Raw genomic sequence first — 23,355 nt, forward strand, 5'->3', positions numbered from 1 at the left:
CACTATTGTTGTTAGAGTTTCAAAACAGACTCACTATTTTTGTTGGAATTTATCCCCTAAGAATACAGCTCTATTAACAGGGAAATATTTGATAATAAGTTTTCCACTGATGAGAATGAAGAGATAAAATGTCGCGCGGCTGCAGTAGCGGCCGCGCATTTTACAATTTCTATATTATAGTAATTAAGTCCGCGAAGATTTAAGTTTGAAAATAAATCATTTCCCTTCCTGGAACAGCATGTAGCCAAAGTTAGTTCACAGTCTCCATACATGGGTGCAAGCACTTGCTGGAACCCCAATTCCTACAGCTGTCTCTGGTTCCCGCTCGTTCCACATCCACCGGCTCTGCAGAGGCATGGGCACCCGGGCCGAAAACCCGGCCGGCCGGAGCTGAGCCGCCGGCCCCGGCTGGGGCTGGCCCTGTATCCCGCGGCTGTTTCAAGTTCAAAGCACACATTTTTTTTTTTTTCCGAGCCATAAGTTCATACCTTCTCAGCGGACCCACAAAATGTCGGACACCACGCCTTCTCCCGGAGGGGAGAGAGACCAAGAAGGAAGGTTATTTCCTCCGTTAGCCGGCGTGGGGCAAAAGCTTAGTTCACAGTCTCCATACACGGGTGCAAGTATGCTTCTACTTTGTGATATAAAGAGTAATTGCTGTATAAATTTAAGACTCTATAAAGAATGTGTGAGTATGTGTGTGTGTGTGTGTGTGTGTGTGTGTGTGTGTGTGTGTGTGTGAGGGGGGTGTGAAAAAATGAGAGTGACCACCACAAACTGATCATCACATAGTACAGTTTTCATTTTTATTGGATAAGTGGGGTTTTTTTAAATGATGTCTGATGGTGATATATAGTAGAATTGAAAATTTATTTATCAGAAAAAATTTAAAGGACTTTAGATTGGTAAAGAGCCACATTATATGAATCCTAATGACTTGCAAAAATTAAGTACCCTTTGTATCTTTTTCCTGTGGCTCACCATATTGAGTTGTATTTTGATTAAGGTTGTGGTTTAACTTTTGCTTCATTAAAGATTTTCTTTTAAAAATATATTCTACAAATTTAGCAGTATCTCCATATTAATTTTGAGAATACTTAGAAAAGTTTGTGTGAATATTTTTTTTACTTCTAAATTTACCATTTTGATACAAATACCCATGGTTTTCTTCTGTGTTTACATGCAGCCAGGAGCTATGGGCGAAGACGAGGTAAAAGTTTTTTAATGAGATCTTTTGCTTGCCAAATTGTGAGTAAACTTGAGTGCATGAGTGTTTATACTTGTGTATGTGTGTAAAACGATGATTATTGTATGGTATGATGTGCTAGCTTAATTATTTAGTGAAATAATTTTATCTCTTTTATTATAATTATGTTTTGTTATAATTATTTGTTCTAGACTTTTTCCTACCTGAAAGTTTTCATTGTGAATATTCTGAGGGGGTAAAGCCCAAGTGTCTGTGTGTGTGTCTGTGTGTGTGTCTGTGTGCCTGTGTGTGTGTGTGTGTGTGTGTGTGTGTTTTCTCTTTGTTCTGTGTTCTTTTCATCCTGTATAGAAAGCTTTGAAGGTTTTGAAGGGAAATTCCTTCTTTCATTTTTTATTTTTGGAAAGTAAGATAAGATGATTTGAGAAATGAGGAGTGTAGAATAGAGTTTTCTCAAGCAAGAGCAGGTTTCTCTTCTCACAAGTGGAGAAAACTGAACACATAATCCAAGTACATCTACAGTGAATTCCTAAGATGAAGAATACATGCCTGAAGTGAGGAAGTAGACCTCTTGGAGATGATGGCTTCTCCTCCAGAATGGGGGATTGAATCTGAAGGGAAATTCTTGATTTTAATTCACTGACTGTTGAATTTCATATTAAACCAGAGACAGATTTACCTTGGAGCTAAATGGAGTTTAAGTTTCAGTAACCCTTACTTTGGGTTCCTGACTAAAATGGACTCCTTTGTCAAGGTCTTTACATTATTTTTTATTTTATCTCTATTAGTTAGAGGTCTAATTAGAGAGACCTCTGAGTTAGAGAGATAGGACAGGGGTTAATGCACTTGCCTTGCATGTGGGAGGCCAAGGTTTAATCCCCAGCACAGTGTGGTCCCCTAAACACTGCCAGGAGGGATTCCCTGGCCCAGACAGTTGGAAGCAAACCTCTCAAGCACTGCCCAAACCTGTCCCCATTAAAAAAAAAAGGGGGATCTCAATTTCACTCGGTTTTAGGCCGATAAAACTTGCAATCTCTACTGGTTATACCCAAAGTAAATCATAGTAGCTTTCAGGTTTGTAATGTAAAGTTTATAAGTCATTTTCATATCTGTAATTTTTTCAGATAATTTCCTAAGGTCAATAAGAAATGTAGAGAAGGTTTGAGATGTAGGGTCAGAGATCCAGCCAGTAATCACTGTCTTTGACCCAGGGGTGTAGCTCAGTCGCAGAACACTGGTCTGGCCTGTCTGGCCTGTCTGAAGCCCTGGGTTTGGTCCCTGGCACTTCCCCAAACAAACCAAACCCTGCAACATCATCAATTGCTTTATCACTTATGTTTGCCATGTTCATCTGTAAATTGTCAGGTAATAAAGCCAGTCTTTCTAACTTCAGAGTGTTCATGAAATCAGCACATAAAAATGAGAAAGGATAAAGCTGTCCATTGGGAAAAAAAGACACTTCACAAATATATTGCTTTTGGCACTCATTTGCAGAAATTGGGAGGGAATGTAGGAATTTACTTGTGTGATCTAAGGTTAGAAACAAGACCAGAACTTTTGTTCTTTCAGCTGCTTGTTGGCTGATATTTACCATTTATTAGGCTGTGTGAGTCTTAGAGAGTAAGATAATAATGCTCAATTTATAATATTTTTTATTCCATAGTAAATACTTAATGAATGAATCTGGTGGAACCTGATGGGCATTTGAGTTGCCATTGTTACCTTCTTTCAGGGTGAAATCATTCAGTGGTTTTTGTTTTTCAATCATGGTGAAAGATATTATGTTATTTTTGTTTTACATCATGTGAAGAATAACATTTGTGCAACCGATTATACTATCACTGTGGAAATTAATATCACTTGACATTTTCAACCTTCCTTATTATTTTTAAATTTTAGGGCATTTCAGTATAGGAAGTAATCACTATCACTGTCATTATCATCCCGTTGCTCACCAATTTGCTTGAGTGGGCACCAGTAACATCTCCATGTGAGACTTGTTACTGTTTTTGGCATTTCAAATACACCGCAGGGAGCTTGCCAGGCTCTGCTGTGCGGGCGGGATACTTTTGGTAGCTTGCCGGGCTCTCCGAGACGGATGGAAGAATCAAACCCGAGTCGGCCACGTGCAAGGCAAATGCCCTACGCTCTGTGCTATTGCTCCGGTCCATAGAAAGTAATATTACTAGAAATCATTTGTATCTTGCTAGTTTGCTCACCTGTTGCTAGAAAAATGATCACTCTCAAACCAAATAAGGAATGGACCATTTTACATAGAAAACGGCCACCATCTGGGGTGCAGACAAGGGCCGGCCACTCTCTTCTTAAGCACTTAGTTACCAAATTGTATTGCTATTTCCCCTCTGGTTTCTCAGATTTTATCCTTCCCTTTTCACTTCTGTTGTCCTGTCTTTCTGAAACTTTCTGGATTCACATCTTCTGTCCTCTCCATTTTTCCAACTTCTGCTTTCCCCTCTCCAGACCATATTCTTTTCTGTTTTCTGGGCTGTGCACACGCTGCCTGCCTTTCCTCTCTTTGCCTGATGCCCATCATTCCTTCGTGCATTCAAGCCTCATTCAAGTCCGGCTCCTCCTAGGGAATAGACAGTGTTCTCACATCCTATGTTTTCAGGACACCCCGCTTCATCAACTGGAGATAAATCCCTCTGCAGAATGCTGTCTCTGTGCCTAACACCGCCCCACACGGAATGAGCACTTTATAATTAATGCTTATTGGGGCCAACGACATAGCTCAAAGTGCTGGAGAGCGTGGCGGGACACTAACGTTTGGTCTCTGGCACACCTAAGCTCCCCTGAAAGTAGCATCCGGGCATATCCCCTAAGTACCACTGAATGTGGACCCCAAACACACAAAAGATTAATGCTTATTTGATAAAGAGTTATTTTGAACTCACATCGATTTACATGCTAGCCAGAGTTTCTCATTTTTAATTATTTTTGCAAATCATAGAATATTAAATACAGCACTTGGGAACTCTTGTAGATCACTTGTAGTTTCTAATCTCCTGGAAAAATATTCTTCCCTTTTCAATGTTATCATCCCCATATTATTTCTAAGTTTGGATTCATCCATTTTTCAAAGCCCTGATCCCCTTTGCATCAAGTGTAAAGCTAAGTACTGCCTAAAATGACTTGTTCTTGGCTCTTTGTAGAGCTGCAATTTGATAGTTGTAGAAAAAGAAGCTAATAACAGAAGAATGGGGTGGGGGAGAGGGATGGGGTAACAAAATAAATCTTGTCTTTTTATAGTGAGAAAAGACTAGGCAGAAATTTTTTATTCTGTGTGTCCAAAAGCTGAAAAAGAAGAAAAGTCAGGGTGTTGAAATGTAATGACATAGCCCTGTGAGATGGGACAGCGTACCCCATATCTGTTTCCATTCTCTGGAGTTAGTTCATAAGACCAATTTTGTGTAGTATCAGTCTGATGGACTGTCAACTTTCTGCCTGCTCATTTATTTATGTGGGGGCAGGTTTATATCAACACCTGCTTCCTATCTTCCAGACAAACAAGTCTTTCAAAAAACTACAAAATGCAAACGTGTATTACTTATATTACTTATACGTGTATTACTTATAAACGTATATTACTTCAGTTACATTTGCTTTAGCTCTCATTCATTTTCTCTATTTTTTTAAATGATGTTAAATATTTTAGGAATAGAAAGCAAAGGGAATGACTCTTTTTGACAGTTTGGAGATCCGTCAGCAAGAATTGGGTCAATTGAACCTTCGAGCTCTTTCCACTGGTAAACTTGGAAAGGCTTCCTGGAATAGGTAGAATTTCAGAAACAATTTGGAGGCTGAAAGAGGAGTGAAAAGCAGGGTACTCGGGGGTGTGATTCAGCTTAAAAGAAAGCCCCGGGGTGAGATTGGCACAATGAGATGCTGAGGGCATATGTTCCTAAGTATATGCAGTGGGGGGCTGGCTGAAGAGACTCTGGCAGTGGGATCATATCTGCTGCACTATGAGTTTTAACGGGACAGATGTGGTCATTGTGTTTGTTCGTTTGTTTGGGGGCCATACCCAGCAGTGCTCAGTGGCTCCTCTTGTCTTGGAACTTGAGAATCTCTCTGGCAGTAGCCAGGGAACCATGTGATGATCAAACCTGGGGCTCCTGGATGCTGGTGGTGTGCTCCAGCCCTTTGAGCTACCCCCCTGCTCTGTGAATGGTTCTTGGAGGAGGGTCATATTCCTGGACTAAGGTCAGGCTTTGGAAAGAAGGTTTATGATGTAGGTAATGAAAACAGAAGAGAGGAGAGACTCTGGGCTCATTGGAAGTCTTGGGTAGGCAAATGAGTATTAAACTCCTGGGCAAGCCAAGTGCTTATAGTAGTATAGTCAGAATAGTAGTAGATGTGAAAAAGAGTAACATGTGAAATGATTAGATTTGAAAATAATTTCTGATTACATGAAAGTATTTAAGTGTTCAATTATATTTCTTTTACCCATTTTTATTATAGAGATGTGTTTTAGTAGACACGTGTTTATTCTTTTTTTTTTTTTTTTTTTGCTTTTTGGGTCACACCTGGCGATGCACAGGGGTTACTCCTGGCTCTGCACTCAGGAATTACCCCTGGCGGTGCTCAGGGGACCATATGGGATGCTGGGATTCGAACCCGGGTTGGCCGCGTGCAAGGCAAACGCCCTACCCGCTGTGCTATCACTCCAGCCCCCGTGTTTATTCTTTTATGCAGAGATTACAACAAAGAATATTTACATGCTTTCTAGGAGTATTTTGGCTTTATAAGCTTTAGTAGGTGTTTTCTGAGGCAACCACAACCTCTCTTGAAAATAGTCAATTTGGGTACTGCCATACGTGATCTTTGCCTAATTAAGCAGCATGCCTAATTAAAATATATGCTGTGGTTTTCATTTCACAAGAGTTATTGTGGTCCCTGGGTATGAATTACATTTCGGAATCACCCACAACCCGTGTTGGGTGTGTGTAATTCTTTTACTTTATTAGGGTTCCCTCCTCTCTCTCAGACATCCTAAATAAAACTATTTTACTTTTTAAAACTTGCATTTTATTTTTTCCCTATGCTCATGTCTAATAAAATTTCTTAAGAGAAGCAAGAAAAAGTATAAAAGATTCTTTTAAACAATACAAGGAATGGGGGGCTGGAGCAGTAGCACAGTGGGTAGGGTGTTTGCCTTGGATGTGGGTTCAATTCCCAGCATCCCATATGGTCCCCTGAGCACCGCCAGGGGTAATTCCTGAGTGCAGAGCCAGGAGTAACCCCTGTGCATCGCCGGGTGTGACCCCCCAAAAAAGCAAAAAAAAGATAATATAAAAAATACAAGGAATGATTGAAGTTTTTGTTTGGTTTTCGTTTGGGGCCACACTCAGTAGCGCTAAGGGCTCATTCTCTTCTGTGCTTAGGGATCACTTCTTGCGGCTCTGGGGACCTTATGTGTTGCCTGGAATCAACCTGAGTTAGCTGCATGCAAGGCAAGCAGCTTACCTGCTCTGCTTTCTCTCTTTCTCTCTCTTTCTCTCTCTCTGGCCTGGAGTTTCTTGACTCTTGTTAAAAATGTGTCTGTGTCTGTTTAAGCCACATAATCTGTTCACAGAAATAAATGTCTTGCTCTTTGTTGATAACAAAATTTCTGAAAATCCAATAAAACTAACTAATGTTCCAAGTTGAAGTTGGTTCTGCCAAAAGCCTGTGCACGGGAAGAGATCTCCTATACCACTGAGACCAGGTACAGGCGTGCCTTCCAGCACTTGGAACTCAGTTATGGAAATTTTCTTGTCTAAATGTATGAATAGTCCTAGATAGAAACACAGATAAGCTGAAGAAATTTCTTAGAATTCATGGTTATAATATGTGACAAGTTGTTTAGTAATCGGGGATTTTGAACATAGGAGGTGAGAATTAAGATTCTAAAAAACTCTAGGGGAAATATTGGTTTTTTCTGGAGGTGCTCGGGAACCATATGGGATGCTGGAGATTGAACCTGGGTTGGCCATGTGCAAGACAAATGCCCGACCCACTGTGCTATCACTCTGGCCCTAAAGGTTAGAAATTTTTGAGTCTACTTTTTGTGAAATGTCTAGAATAGGTAAATCTAATGTGGAAGAATAAAGACTGTTGGTTGCTTCAGGCTGAGAGATTTCAGAGGAAAGGGCAGTGATTATTAATGGGATAATAGTGTGAGATTACAATGTTATTAGGAAAAGGAAGGGCTGCTTTAAGGGAAGACAAGAATATTTGGTTTTGAGGAAGTGGGTAAAACTCACTTCGGGTGAGAGTAGGGGAAAAATGTCTAAAGGTGAGGTTGGAACAAGGAAGGAAATTTTATATCGCTGGTCTTTAAAACCTGGTAAAGATTTGAATTTGGTCCAGGTACAAGAGGAACACTATGAATGTTTTAAAGTAAGGTCAAGGGATCATGTTTAATTTTAAAAGTACAGTCTGGCTACTGTTTGGAATAGAGTGAGAAGCAGGTGTCTAGTTAGGAGATGATGATAGTAGTTCAGGCAGAAGAGGATGGTGTTTTAGGATAGGGTGCTGGGACTGAGATCTGTGAGCCAAATGGAAGATTTGAAAAATATTTTTATTAAAACACCATAATTTACTTTTATTTACTTACTTTCTATTTTGGGGCCATGTCTGGCAATGCTCACAGGAGACTTTACTCCTGACGCTGCACTCCTGGCATTGTTGAGGGGACCATATGAAATGTTGGGGAACCTGGCTAGGCCGTGTGTAAAGCAAGTGCTTTACCCACTGTATTACCACCCCCCCAACACACACATAGTTGGTTATTAGACATAATATGTTCCAGCACCAATCCCAACACCATTCTCAGTTTCCTCCAACCAGGGTTCCCAGGTTCTCTCCTACCCACACTTCATCCCCAGTCTTTGACCTTGACAGTTCCTTTTTGCTTTTTTTTTGGTGGGGGGAGGGCACACCTGACTTTGTACTCAATAATCACTCCTGGTGGTTCTCAGGGGACTATGTGGGATGCCAGGGATCAAACGTGGGTCAGCATGCACCTTGTCCACTGTACTATCTCTCAAGCCCTTGACAAGGACATTTTGTTGTTGTTTTGTGTTTGGGGTCATGACCAGCAATGTTCAGGGTTTAACTCCTGGCTCTGCACTCAGGGATTGCTCCTGGCGTGGCTAAGAGGACCATATGGGATGCTGGGGACCAAACCCTGGTGAGCTGCGTGCAAGACAATTTCCCTACCTAATGTATTCTCACTCCAGCAACAACAAGGCCCAGTTTTAAGTTTGGATCTCTTCAGTGTTGTAGACTCTGTGGTTTGTTTATTTAGCTTTACCACTCCTTAACATTACCAATTACATTTCTTTGCCCCTCAGTTCTTTCCTTCTGTCTTTCTCCTCCCTTGGCCTCAGAGTAAACAGAAGGGATGAATATATGTGTGTGTATATATATATATATTTTTTTTTTTTTCTTTTTGAGTCACACCTGGCGATGCACAGGGGTTACTCCTGGCTCATGCACTCAGGAATTACCCCTGGCCGTGCTCAGGGGACCATATGGGATGCTGGGATTTGAACCCGGGTCAGCCGCTTGCAAGGCAAACGCTGTGCTATCTCTCCAGCCCCTGTGTATATTTTTTTTTGTAGGGAAGAACTAAAGCTTTTTAGATTGAAGAACTTAGATTGTGTTAGATTGAAGAATGTGAAGACTAAAGATTCAGAGCTGATCAACTTTGAGCAATTAGATAAATTTTGATGCCACTTATTGAGATAAGACTGGGAGAAAATAGATTTAAGATACATATCAAGAGTTTACTTATAGAGAGATAATACAAAGAACAAGGCATTTGCCTAACAAATAGCTTAACCAGGCTCTATCCCTGGAACTCCTATGGTTCCCCAGAGCTTTTTCAGGAAATCCCTGAGTGGAGAGCCAGGAGCAAGCCCTGAGCACCTCTGGCACCTCTGGGTGTGGTCCCCAACCCCTCCTCCCACCCCCTAAGAAGTTCACTTATAAACTGTGATAACTGTGATACACCTGTATAGTAAATCTAGTAAGATATAATTTCGTCTTTTTTTTTTTTAATTTCTTTTTCTTTTTGGGTCACACCCGGCATTACACAGAGGTTACTCCTGGCTCATGTACTGAGGAATTACTCCTGGCGGTACTCAGGGGACCCCATGTGGGATGCTGGGAATTTAGCCCGAGTTGGCTGCGTGCAAGGCAAATGCCCTACACGCTGTGCTATCGCTCCAGCCCCTCATCTTTTTTTAAATTTGGAATTTGTATAAGATTTTTATGTAATAAAAGGAATTTCATTGCCTTCAATATTTGAAAGTCGTTCATTGGGCCCAAGTGTTTAATTTTGTAAATGAGACTCAGATATTTAGAATGTCTCATCCAAGGTCATAGAGTAAATCCTAGACTTTCCTGGAATCTGCCTATTTTTATTTATTTTTAATGGAGACTCATTCGGCCCCCTGAGCACAAAACCAGAAAAAAAAAAAAAACTCTGAGCACTGCTGGGTATGGCCCAAAATCAAATAGGTAGATAATATCTTCATATACTAGGCACACAAATGTATAATTTTAGGACTGTAAGGTGGATTACTGAAAACATTTTGATCTAAGAGAATGTTTTCACTAAACAAAAGAAAGATGTCAGAGATACTAGGTAGTGAGACCAGGCCGCTGATGGGACATAATTTCTAGTAGCACATGCAGGAACTAAAGAGTCACCAATCTTCCAAAGACAGTTTGTCTTAGGCATGGATTTATGCCAGCCAGATGAATGAATGCACAGATTCCAGTCTCTCAGGAGACCTCTGGACAGATTAGAATTCCAAATTTTTCCTTCCTTTGTTTTTTCGGGCCACACCTGTAGGTGCTTAGCGTGTACTCCTAGCTTGGTACTCATGGGACTAGGCAGTGCTGGGACTCAAACCCGGGCCTCATGTGGAATTATTAAGTGAACTATCCTTCCTTCCTTCCTTCCTTCCTTCCTTCCTTCCTTCCTTCCTTCCTTCCTTCCTTCCTTCCTTCCTTCCTTCCTTCCTTCCTTCCTTCCTTCCTTCCTTCCTTCCTTCCATTCTCTCTCCCTCCCTCCCTTACTTCCTTTCTCTCTTCCTTCCTTTCTCCCTCCCTCCCTCCCTTTCCTTCCTCTCTCCCCTTCCTTCCTCCTTCCTTCCTTCACAAAGCATGTTCTCTAGCCTTTTGAGTCATTTCTCCAACCCAGCACAGATTTTTCAGTTCTGACTATAAATTCCTTTTTAGTGATTTGGAGATTGGACTAAGAAATCTGTATTTAAAAAAAAAAATTTTTTTTTTGGCCACACATGGTAGTGCCCAGGATTTACTCCTGGTTCTTTGCTCAGGGTTCACTCATAGCAGGACTTGAGGTGCCAGGGATTGAACCTGGGTTGGCCTTGTACAAGCATCTTAACTTTGTACTAATTTTCTAGCCCCCAGACTTTTCAAATTGAAAAGGTTTGTTTTTGGTAGGGGGAACACCTTGTTCACCCTAGAGTCAGGGTGAGCAGAAACTCAAAAGAGGTCTGTGATGGCAGGTGATTAAACCAAAGGGAATGGCAGCAACTGTGATATCCGCAAGGTAGACCTGGGGCTTCAGTGTCTACATGATGCTTGTATTTTATTCAGAAAGCAGTTTAAAGTTACTGAAGTTTTTGCCTTTCCTTTATTGCTGGCTATCAAGCCCAGGTCTCATACGTACACTTTTTCACGGAGCCATATCCTGGACCCTCTTTTGTCTTATTTTGTGTTTCATTTTGTTGTTTTTTGGGCCACACCCAATGGTGCTCAGTACTTACTGGCTCAGTGCTCAAGGATCACTCTTTTTTTTTTTTTTAATAATAAGGCAAAAAAATGGAAAAAAAAAAAAGAGAAGTGACAACTTTGGCCACTGTAGGGTTGGGTGGTAGAAAGCAGTAGACTAAATCTTTATAGAGTGAGATAATAGTGATCAAGCCCAGGAGTTTGGGTTAAGATGAAGGGAAGTGAGTGGATTGAGTCATACTTTATAACTTGACTTCTAGGATCTGTGAGAAGTGGATGGAATATGGAATATGAAAGGAAGGAAGATGGCAAGGATGCCTCCTAGATTTCTAGATTGACTTGGGTGTAGATTTTAGACATCTTATTGAGATAATAGGGAATGTTGGAGGAACAGATTTGAAGGGAAAAATCAAAAATCAGGAATCAAAAAAACAAAAAAATTGTTTTTTGTGGTTTCTTTTTTTTTAATAAATTTCTACTTTTTCTTTCTTTCTTTTTTTTTTTAAATAAACTACTAACTACTCTCATAAGGTTCTGCTCACAATTTTCCTCCCGGGAACTCACTGTTCTCTTTCAAGTCCCCACCACCCCCAGCTGTCTCCTACACACAGACATATACTCCTCTAGTAGGGCAGTAAGTTGTGCTTGGCCAAGTCTTGTCTTCCTCGTGCTTGTTTTTCTATTTAATAATTATTTACTTGCCTATTTCCCTCACTTGACTTAATTTCTTTGGCAGGGAAATGTATTATTTGTTTGGTATTCCTGGAATGTGATAAATATTCCTCCAACTGTTTTCCCACTAAGTTTATGTATGTTAAAGGTTCCTTTATCTTAAATCCAGGTAATGCTGGATTAAGTTTCTTTACTGCAGACCTTCTCCTAATTTTTTATATTCTACTGTGGATTGGGATTTCTGGGAAATACAGAAGGCATGGTGTACTTTTCAGAATTGTTCATTTTTGCCTTCCCCGTCTTTTGTTTTCTGAGCAGCTCATGTTACTCAGTGGAAGGTGGGAGGTGGGCTAGGAGCAGGACAGGGAGTGCTGATTTTGACCTGTGCCAGTCCTGAGAGGGAGCAAGGAGTTGGCTGAGTGTGGCAACCCCCACACTGGTGGGAGAATAACTTAGTTGTCGCCGAAAGCTCATTTGTCACTGGTTGCTTTAGATCTCTTTATTTCACCGGCAATGATGAAAACAAAGGAAGGGCTGGAGCAGTAGGGCAGTGGGTAGGGCAGTGGGTAGGGCACCATTCACAGTCCCCAGAGCCTGCCAGGAACCATCCATGAAGACAGAGCCAGGAGGAAACCCTCAGCATCCCTAGGTGCGCCCCCTCCCCCACCCACATTCCACAAAAGACAAAAAACAGAAATGAAAGCATAGAATTTACTATCTGTTGTTTGTTCTTGCCAAGCTTTAAAGGCTGGGTGACTTGAGGTAACAAATTCTGTTTTGTTTCTTTGTGACTAGGAATGGCTGAATTAAAATGTTTTTGTTTCTTTTATTCATTCCCAAAATCAAAACAGTGTCTTTCTTATACCACCTGGGTTAAATATATATATACATATATATATATATATATATATATATATATATATATGCAGATTTATATTAGTAACTTTTTTGGAGTGGTGGGGCATACACCCAGCCGTGCTCAGGGCTTACTCCTGTGCTCAGGGATCACTCCTGGCAGTCCTGGCAGTGTTTGGGGGACCATATTTGGTGCCAGGGTGGGATACATGCAAAGCAGGCACCTTCCCCTCTGTACTATCTCTCTATGACTTCATAATAAAATAAGTTTCTAATAGTTTTTGTAAGACTACCTTGCATTAGGTTGTTATCTATAGTGACCAGAACCTAAGTTTCAGAGAACGTTAGGAGAGACTCAGTGAGAAAGATACAATTTTTTTCCCCTTTCATAGGAGCATGAGTTTATTTTAGAGGGAAATCCCCACCTGAGCCCCCACAGTTTGTGTGCTCAAGACACTGTTCTGTTGTTTGCCTTGGGCCACACCCTGCTGTACTTCAGGGCTACTCCTGGCAGTGCTCTGGGGACCTGGGGCATCTGCATGCAGAGTGGGTGCCTCCGAGCCATCTTCGTGCTCCAAGACAAGTTCATTTTCAGTGTAGTGGAAAGTTTCACCAGGAACTCACCGACTCAAACAGGAAATACATTTGTTTGTAGGTATTTATTTTGTAATGCCAGATGACATTATTCTATTTAATTTATTAACAGATCCTAACTGCTGGTATCTTCTTCATAGTCAGGTGGAGTGGAGAGATGCCTTTGTTCTACACTTTATTTGGCTATCAAGTTAACAATGGAAATATTTTTTTTCTGAGCAGTAAACAACAGGGCCTAGATTAATAGGGCAAATATCTCACACACATTCAAATGTGTATATGTATTTCCCAGGCCTTTCTTGTGAGAATTTTATGCTTTCACATGAAATGTGTGCTTTCATTTACTTTCCCTACTCTTTATTATGACATGTGTTAATTTCCAAATTGGAATACCTGGAGATTGTCATCTTAGTTCTGCTCTTAGAGGAGAATTTTTCTTCTCTGTCATTAAGTTTAATATTCCCTCTATTTTCAAGACCGGTCTCGAAGACTGGACTTAATTTTAAATAAAATTAAAATCTCCGAATAAAGATAGTTTTTCTGTATTTTTTTAAGGAGTGACTAGGAAAAGGAAACAAGGAGAACAATTCCTGTAGATTCACAGTTATACAAGTGAATGTCTAAGTTAAGTGCTTTTTCGATAGTCAGCAGCCATGTTTTGGTTCTTCTTTTTTGGTTCTTCTTTTCTATCAATCCACTTATCTCTGTTATACCCACCGTCACACAAACATAATGGCATAAACTCACCTGGATCTGGCTACCACTATTGTTTATTCTGAAACACTCAGGACACATTGTTTGGGTACACTTTGGTCTGCACGTGGGCTCCTAATAAAGTATTTGCTGTCCAGGAAAATAATTTTAACTCTAGCAACCTCATGTTTGTTTCAGGTCGGTCTTCTCTCTTTCCCTTTGAAGATGCCTTCCTGGACGACAGTCATGGGGATCAATCCTTGTCATCTGGCCTAAGTTCTCCCACTCGCTGTCAAAATGGAGAACGAGTTGAACGCTACTCTAGAAAGGTGTTTGTTGGGGGCCTTCCTCCTGATATCGATGAAGGTACAGTGTGTTCATTAATGACTTTATAAAGACCAGATTTGTTTTCTGTATAATCTGCTCCTGCCTCTTCTTTACAGGAAGGTTGAAGAAACATGCCAATATCAGTGAGCAGGACATGAGACTATTTGGTAGTTGGGATGTTCTGTCTGGTCAGATTTCATAGACAATTACATTGAGAACCAAAGAGAAAGCAGTTGTCCAGAGTTATGTAGCCAGTGATGTAATTTGGAACTCAAAAGTATTCTGATTCCAGGACTTTCAAACCTTAGCCATCAGACCAGGCAATCTCTTATATGATATAGATATTTTTGAATGAGCACAATCCCTCCTCTTGCCTTTAAAAGAATGAAGAGCTTATACCTAGTATGAGCTTAGATTCCTGGCATTGCTTTCCCAGCCACCGTTGCTGTGATCCCAGTGGTCTCCATTTCCTCTCCCCTCACACTGCTGGGTGTGTTCCCTTGTCTTAAAAGAAGAAAACTGAGTAGATTCTTTGCCTTAGTAGTTCGAGAGGCTGGGGACATCATTCTGAGGGGTGAAGTATATGCCTTGCATACAGGATGCGTCAAATTGAACCCCAGCACTATGTGGCCTCCAGACCTCTGCCTGGTGTGACCTGGTAGCCCCTCAGTACTGCCAGGTCCAAGCCCTGAACTGTCACGCTTGCATCATCAGATCAAGCAGGCCCTGGGCCCCACGCAACACAGGACAGCTTCCCCACCCCAAAGAGAGATTTATATTTTTGTGGCCAGAGAGGTAGTACAAGGGTGAAGCTGCTTGCCTGGCATGCAGCCCTCGCACCACATATGATCTCCCAGTCTAAAGATGACTGGAGATGTAGCCAGTGATGTAATTTGGAGATCTACCACTTCGTGCGGCCCCTGTGCACAAAGCCAAGAGTAGCCCCTGAGCATCTCTGGGTGTGACCCAAGCCCCACATACCTCCCCAATTTGTATTTTGAGCCAAAACTGAGTGTGTGCCTTGCCTAAAGCCAGTCAGGTTTGTAGGTTGTCAATAAATTTTTGTTTGTTTTTGGTTTTTTGCCACATGGTGCTGCTTAGTGATTACTCCTGGCTGTGCACTCAGGAATCCCTTCTGGCAAGCTCCAGGGACTGTATAATACTGGGGATTAAACCCTCGTTGACCGTGTTTAAGGCAAATGCCCTAACCATTGTACTATTGCTCTGGTCCAGATATTTTTTTAATGGAGGAATGAAATAAAGTTGTGACCAAATCAACTTAAATGCGAAGCCAAGTCTAATTCTATTAAGTTTGGGATCTGCTATACTGTTTAAACAGATATTTTTTTTGGCCAGCATTATTATAGCTATGCAACTATGCTTTTTTTATTTTTCTTTTTTTTTTGCTTTTTGGGTCACATCCGAAGTTGCACAGGGGTCACTCCTGGCTCATGCATTCAGGAATGACTCCTAGCAGTGCTCGGGGGACCATATGGGATGCTGGGAATCAAACCCGGGTCGGCTGCGTGCAAGGCAAATGCCCTACCCTCTATCACTCCAGCCCCCCGCCATTTCTTTAATTTTTCCTGATTTTCTTTTTTTATGATGAGAGAATAGTCTCTAAAAATAGTTATATTTTGGGGTCAAGGCCATGGTACAGTGGATAGGGCGCCTGCTTGCACATGGCCAACCTCATTTTGATCCTGGCATCCCATTTGGTCCCCGAGCCCAGCCAGGAGTGATTCCTGAATGCAGAGCCAGGAGTGAGCCCTGAGCACTGCCAGTTGTCATCCAGAAATCCAAACAACAAAAACACCCAAGGCAAATAAAAATGGTTATGTTTTAGGAGAGGTTTACTGTGGTTCTTGGTGCTGAAATATGTACACTGGTGAAGGGATAGGTGTTTGAGCATTGTGTAACTGAGACTTAAGCCTGAAAGCTTTGTAACTTTCCACATGGTGATTCAATAAAAAAAAAAATTGAAAAATTAAAAAAAAAAAATCCTAGGTAAAAAAGTGAAACACAGAAAAAAAAAATGGTTATGTTTTAGACTTAAGACTTTCACAGCAGGTAATTCATTTTCCTTCAAACCATTCTCATACTAGTGCTAATTTTATACATCGGCTAGATTTTTATTTAAAATAGAAGTTTTTTCTTTATTACCATTTTTTAAAAAAATTATTTTTTAGTGATGCCAGGGATCAAATCTCCTACAAGCAAAGCTTATATATTACCCCTGTGCCACATTTTTCACAAGACAGTTTTGATCATGACTGAGAAAGGCACTTTAAATCTGAATATGAACTAAGTTTTAACTGCTGTTTTGAGTCAGAATTATATGGGAAGTATACATTTATTGCACTATAACTTTTTGGTGGGGATGTTTGGGTCACACCTGGTAGTGCTCAAGGATTACTCCTGGCTCTGCACTCAGGAATCACTCCTATAAGCCCACTCCTGTGGGCTCGGAGGACCATATGGGATTAAATCCAGATTGGCCGCATGCAAGGCAAGTGCCCTACTCAGTGTACTATTGCTCTGGCTTTGGCATATTTTGAATATTTTGTATGCTTTTGCCTCTTTTTTCTAAAGCAAAAAATCTCTATTTTTAGAATCTTTTTACTTTATCTAGAGGTCACCTTAATGTCATATTTCTTTTCCCAAATTCTTTACTGGCAGTTTATGGAAATGAATTATAGCGAGGAACACATTCTTCATGGTTAATTGTGGTTAGCCAAAAGTATCTCTCAGTAAATGGTATTTTGGGCCAGGGGTGCGATTCAATGGGGAGCACATGCTTGGCTTTAACCCTCTACACTTCCTGAGTGGCCACAGTGACCGCTGAGCACCTGAACGTGTAGCACTCAAAGCACTAGCATAACTAGCTTTTTATTTTTTCAGTTTTTGCTTTTTGGGTCACATCCAGCAATGCTCAGGGGTTACTCCTGGCTTTTTACTCAGGAATTACTCCTGGCGGTGCTCTGGGGACCCTGTGGAATGCAGCCCAGGTCGGCTGCATGCAAGGCAAACACCCTACCCGCTATCCCTCCAGCCCCATAACTAGCTTTTCAAGTGCTTTTTTTTCACTTGGTAGGTTTGACTTCTATTTTAAATGCTCTAGCAGATAATTCAGTATTATTTAAAGTAAAAGGACATATTTTGTGCCCTTTTGGTTTGCGATATATCCCTTCTCTTTTTCTGATATCTTTTCTGTGTTTTGTAGATGAGATCACTGCCAGCTTCCGCAGGTTTGGACCTCTTGTCGTAGATTGGCCTCACAAAGCTGAAAGCAAGTCATATTTTCCTCCTAAAGGTAATGAACTTAAAATGTCTGCACTGCTTGCCTATTGAAGAGTGGGTGGCATGATGGTTCAATAAAAGGCAGCCTTTTTCACTCTTAAAATAGCTGTTGACTTTTTCTACCTTCTCTTATGAAAATATTTAAACTTCGTTTGTGTCTTACTGTTTCCACTTGGAGAGTCTTGCCCTAGGCGCACACTGATTATTTCCTAACATCTATTTTACTGATGGTGAGATCACGTGAGTCTATGAATTAAACTTGTACAGTTTTTATTTTTTGAGAGAGTCACGCTTTTAAGGAATGTCAGTAATTGGAGAGGGAGAAAAATAGTCATTTCATTTGTACCCCATTTTGCTCATCCTATAAATCCCAAATTTGAAAAATCCTGGTGTCTAAAAAATGACAAATGTATGACGTTGTCCTTATTCATGAATATACATTAAAAAACCTAGCCTCTTTAGGGATGGATAAAGCAAGCAAGCTCACAAACAACTCTTTACATGACCTTGCTTCTCTTATTTTTAATAAACTCTCTGATCATTTCTGAGGTCATGAAAATACATGACTTTGTTCATACTTTGTTATTTCTGTAGCATCTAGGGAATTTTTCTGGTGTTGTTCGCTCCTGGTTTGTCCATAGATTTATTTCGAAGAGGATTTTGGGCTAATGAATACATGTTCTGATGTTCTGTTGCTATGTTTCAATGATGTCTTTCATCTCTAAAGAGTTATTTCTTGATATGTATTATTTTGCAATCAATCACAAGGAATTGGAGTCAAAATACCCTTCCTATGCCTTTTGTGGGAATCAAATTGTTTAACCCATGAAAGGCAAGTGAATTGCTCTTGTGTCTGGTGTATTAGATTCCTTTATCACTCGTCCTTCTCTTTGTAAATATAGTCTATAAAAGGTTTACTCACTAAATAGAAGGTTGTTTTTTTGCCCTTTGAATATTCTTCTGTTATTTCCCTCTAAGAATTTTGCAGTGGTGCTTTGGGGACCACATGGTCGCTAAGGGGCGAACCTGGAGCCTTCGTGCTCAGCATATGCTCTAGGCCTTTGAACTATCTCCCCGCCCCATGAAGGAATTATTTTATCTTTTCCTTTTATTTATTTATTTATCTATTTATTTATTTATTTATTAACTTGAGTTGCGGCAGCATGATTATAATAGTTGCTTGTGCTTTTGGTGTACATAACTACTATCTCCCACTTGCCCCAGGGTGCCCCAGAACCTTCACTCCTGTCCTGGTATCACCTAGTTTTTCACTTCCACTTTAAGATTGTTTTGATTTGGTTTGGGGCCACATCTGGCCAAGATGCATGCCAGAGACTTGAACTATCTCTCCGGTCCACCTATTTCACAATTTTTTTTTATGGGGTAGGGGTTTGGGGCCCCACCCAGCAGTGCTTAGGGGCTGTTCTTGGCTCTGTGCTTTGGGGTCAGTCTTGGCACTTCCAGGCAGAACCTCTATGCAGTATTAGGGATCAGATCAGAGTGAGCTGCGTGCAAGGCAAGTCAAGCACCGTAACCACTCTCCTCATTGTCTAGTTCCCATCCAAGAATTTTTAATGTTCAAAAGGGAGCTTGAGCTGTGGTTCCGAGGTTTGAACCCAAGGATTCATATATGAGGCAGATGCTACATCACTGATCCTCATCCCTGCCCCTATGTTACAAAATTAGGTTTAGGGACCAAGGCTATGGCTCAGGTGGTAGAGTCATGCCTAGCTCGTTTGAAGTCCTGAGTTTGTTTCCTAGCACTGTGTTGCCCCCTGAGGATACTGTGTGTGGCCCTGGTGGCTCTCTGCACCTCTGGACCCCCAGCTACCACCAGTTGTGACTGCTAAAAATTTTTATATCAGTCAGGAAAGAGTCATCATGGTGATTATTATAGTAAGGAAATGTTCAGTACTTTGTGCTACATGTATGACACAGTGTGAAGAGACATGTTTAACCAGAATAGTAGTATTTCAGCAAATGAATGAGTTTACCTCTTAGTGCTGCCTGTGATATACTCTGTAAAGCCATATGTTTAAGTATCTGTTCCTAATAGTACCAGTTGTATATGCAGGTGAACACAGTATTATTTCATTAAAATAATGTGTTCGTCACACTATGTGCACATAATGCCCTCCATAAAATTACATGTGTTAATGATATTTCTGGGATGAGAAAGAATTCAGGGGTTTAAGACACTTATCTTGCAGAGCTGACCCTGGTGTTACTCCTTGCACCACATGGCCTCCCAAGTATCACTGTGTCACTGGATACAGACCTAGAGGCCCCCAAGTACCACCTGGAAGGCCTGAGCAATCCCTGGCAGCACAGACCCAATCGGCATCCTTGGGCCCTTGCATTGAACTCCCAGGCCAGTTTGCTGAGAATCTCTGGGAATACCACTTGGGAAGTTCCCCCAGCCCCTCATTTCCCCCAAAAAAGAGAGAGATTTCTAAGAGTGCTAGTTGTAAAGAAAATCATGCCAGGAAAACTACAAAAGTGATTCTAGAGAGGGGCTGGAGTGATAATACAGTGGTTAGGTTGCTAACCTTGCACACAGCTGACTTGGGTATTAATCTCTGGTATCCTGTATGGTCCCCTGAACAATGCCAAGGGTGATTCCTGAGCACAGACAGGAATAACCTTTGAGAATCACAGGGTGTGGGCCCCCAAACAAAACAAGCAAAATAAATGATCCTGGGGGCTAAGGAGATGACTGAAGAACCATGAGTGCTTTGCGTGCAGAGGCCAGACTTCCATCCCCAGCACCACAGCATTCCCCCAGAGAGAAGGATCACCAAGCACTGAGGCCTTCCAAAAATAATTCTAGGGACTAGGGATGTAGCCCATCATTAAAACACTTGTGTAGCATGGGTGAGGCCCTGCATTGTAGAAGGGGTTGGCAGTGGGTGGAATGACCCTGTGATAAAAGGTATTAGATGGTCATTGTAAAAATCAAAAAGATACCTATTCCCCATGTGGTCATGTTCATGGAAAATTGACCCAAAACTACCTTTAGTAAAGCTTATTGCTTAAAGCTTAAGCTTATTACTAAATCATTCATGTGCTATCTCTTTCACATATCTCACATACAGATTTGTATTTAGAATCTCTCAGTTAGGTTATACTCTATATGCTACTTAATAACCTTCATTCCCCACCCCCACCCCAGCAAGTAGTTTTTTTCTAGCAGAGAGAGACCTACATTGTTAATGGCCTATTAATCTGACCCAGTGAAGGATATTTAAGTTGTTTTCTCTCATGCATCTTGCTTCAGTGAATACTTCGGGCTCTTTATCTTTCCCTCTTGTTAGAATTACCTCTGTGTGTATTTCTAGAAGTCAGGGACTTGTTTGTTCCCATCTTCAAGCTGCCCTCAGGAAAGGTCACACACATTATGTAGGGCCCTACGGGATATCCCTCTTTCTCATTCTCTGCTGATCTAATGATTAAAGTAGCATCTTTCAGGAAAGTTGTCTCCCCTATCCCCCTCCCCTACCCCCCCCACCCCGTCTTTATTGACCCTTTAAATATAATGATTTGCTTTTTCACGTGGACATCTCATTTTCTCTCTGGAATTAATTATGGCATAAAGTACGGAAAAAGGACCCAGTTTTATTTTTTTGCTTGCTGCATTTTTTTCTCATTCATTTAAATCATTAGAATTAAATTTTGATTAGAAGGACCATGTCCTCAGTTACTCAGAGCTGTTCTGTCTAGTACAATAGCCACTGGAACTGTGACTAATTCAAATCAAGATCAGCTATAAGTGTAAAATTTACTGGATTTTAAAGTTTTTTTTTTTTTTTTTTTTTAAGGAACTCAACACTTAAACAGAAGAGAGAGTATGTAAGAGACTATATGTCTCTTTACAGATCTCTTTACAGAAACTTGACTGACTAGTGCCTGGGGGAGCTCAGATAGTTGCTCACTTAGTTTCTGAGACATAAAGTGGCAAAGTTAGCAGCTTCTTTCAGAGGAAGAATCTGCATTTACAAATCCAGCTGACAAATGGTCCATTACCTACTTTCAACACACATTTCCCTTGCCTGCGGATTCCTCCAGCCATCATTTTCTTAGTGATCCCTTCTCTATTCTAGCTGCCTTCTCCTCTAAAAAAAAAAAAAACCAACTGATGATTAAATCAAATGCTGCATTTGATTTAATAGTGTGACCATTGGTAGTTATATCTAGAAAGTGAAACAGTCATCATTGTATATATGTTTGCCTATCATTTTCTATAATTTCACAAACATGAACTTATATTTCACTTATTTAATCTGGTATTTTATGCAAAATATTTTAGATAGAAATAATCTTAATATTTCACAATTTATTTAATAACATTTATGTATATATCTTTGCATATCATTTTCTGTAATTTCACAAACATATATTTTATTTATTTAATAATTTAAAATTACACCTTTTTATAATGTTTATAAAATGGCCATCATTTTCTCCTTGTCTCATTTCCTAGGTAAGTGTTTCTGTTTCTTTCAGAAACTCGATGGTTTCTGAATTTCTTTTTCTTATAGGAAGTCCAGCTCTAATGAAAATATTGAGGAAAAGTTTCCTGAAATTGTACCCACACTTTTATTTAGTTATGAGCTAGGAGAGTATTTCTAGTCTCCTTTTGTCAGTATTCTACTAAATATGATACTGAGAAAGTCAAGAGAGAATACACCCTTCTGGGTGTGGCCCCCAAACAAAACAAGAAACATAATACCTCCTCTTGCTATCTCTGTTTTTCCTTAAATTCCAGTAATTCAGGTGTGTGCCTTCTTGGAAATGTTTCTCTTACCTGCTGTACTTTTCTTCAGGTCATCTCAGGGTGATCACTAGGTAGGGTTCGCTAGCATTTTAGGCTTAGGTAGAAATAAAAAGGGAACAAGACACCATTCACTACTGTGATTCTTGCCTTTTCCTCAGAGCATGTAGACCCAGTGGAATAATCATAAGCATAATCAGCATAGTCATCCAGTGTAATCATCCAGCAGCACACCTGTGCTGATATGGAAGACTGGCCAAACCATGACCATCTTAGTAGACTAAGGAGAACCTTAAGCCCATGTAGAGAATAGTGGTCAGCCATGTTGACACTTTCCTCAGTGTTGCATGTAGCAGACTGGGAGATGGTAGACACTTGGGCTCCCTCCAGCACCAGGGTTATTGAGGCATTTGACCGAGGAGAGTGTGCAGAGTTGTCTGGGTCTGGTCAGTTTGTCTGGCCACCATAGCAGGCAATTGGTATTCTCCAAGAAGGTATGGGGGTTCAGAATGGAGATCTTCTGATCAGTTCTAAGACATCATGAACTCCTAGTCCTGTGGAGGAGATAAATTAGTCAGCTCATCACAGAGTAGGCACAGCTAATGGGCTGTGATAAATTCCCCGATAGGAAGATAGAGTGCAAGTGAGGGATCTTAAGCAGAGGGCATCCGCTAAGAATGGAGAGGGAGAGACCTCCTACACAATGGCAGTTAAGCAGACATGGCATCAAGGAGTTAATTGGGAAGCAAGTTCTAAGCCAGGAAGTAAGTTCTTCATGGAAAGTACTGAGTATGAGAAGGTTTTCATAAAGATCTTTAAAGAAATGAAGGAAATGTGATTGGGATGTTGTGATGGAGGTAAAAAGGATACGGAAGAGAGAGCCTTGAAGAAGGCAGATTATTTTTTCCTTCCCTCAGTTGGTCTAAGCCTCTAGAGTAGATTTGAAGGCATTTGTGCCGAGAGAGGATGGAGTTGGAGCAAATAGAAATAATCAGTTTAAAATATTTTCAAATAGCTATTAATAAAAGTGAGGCTAAATCCTGCTTTGTGTTTTCTCCGTTCAGTTTTAGTAGTGAAAGGGAATCCAGCTCTAATGAAAATACTGAGGATAAGTTTCCTGAAATTGTACCTACACAGTTTTTTAGTTCTGGGATAGTTGAGTTGA

General features: G+C 40.7%; 1 protein-coding gene across 11 annotated transcripts in view; it reads left to right on the forward strand.

Annotated features, from left to right (window-relative positions):
- CPEB3 (cytoplasmic polyadenylation element binding protein 3) overlaps positions 1–23,355 on the forward strand; it is a 203,363-nt gene that overhangs the window by 112,458 nt on the left and 67,550 nt on the right. For 7 of the 11 annotated variants that reach the window (XM_055118878.1, XM_055118875.1, XM_055118874.1 and 4 more), the window contains 3 exons: positions 1,187–1,210; positions 13,991–14,158; positions 17,343–17,432. In XM_055118878.1, the coding sequence (XP_054974853.1) occupies positions 1,187–1,210; positions 13,991–14,158; positions 17,343–17,432 (282 nt within the window). The remainder of the gene's footprint in view (positions 1–1,186; positions 1,211–13,990; positions 14,159–17,342; positions 17,433–23,355) is intronic. The other 4 variants (XM_055118881.1, XM_055118884.1, XM_055118880.1 and 1 more) reach the window with 2 other exon arrangements.

Source organism: Sorex araneus, chromosome 11 (assembly GCF_027595985.1).
Source record: "Sorex araneus isolate mSorAra2 chromosome 11, mSorAra2.pri, whole genome shotgun sequence".
Lineage (NCBI taxonomy): Eukaryota > Metazoa > Chordata > Mammalia > Eulipotyphla > Soricidae > Sorex > Sorex araneus.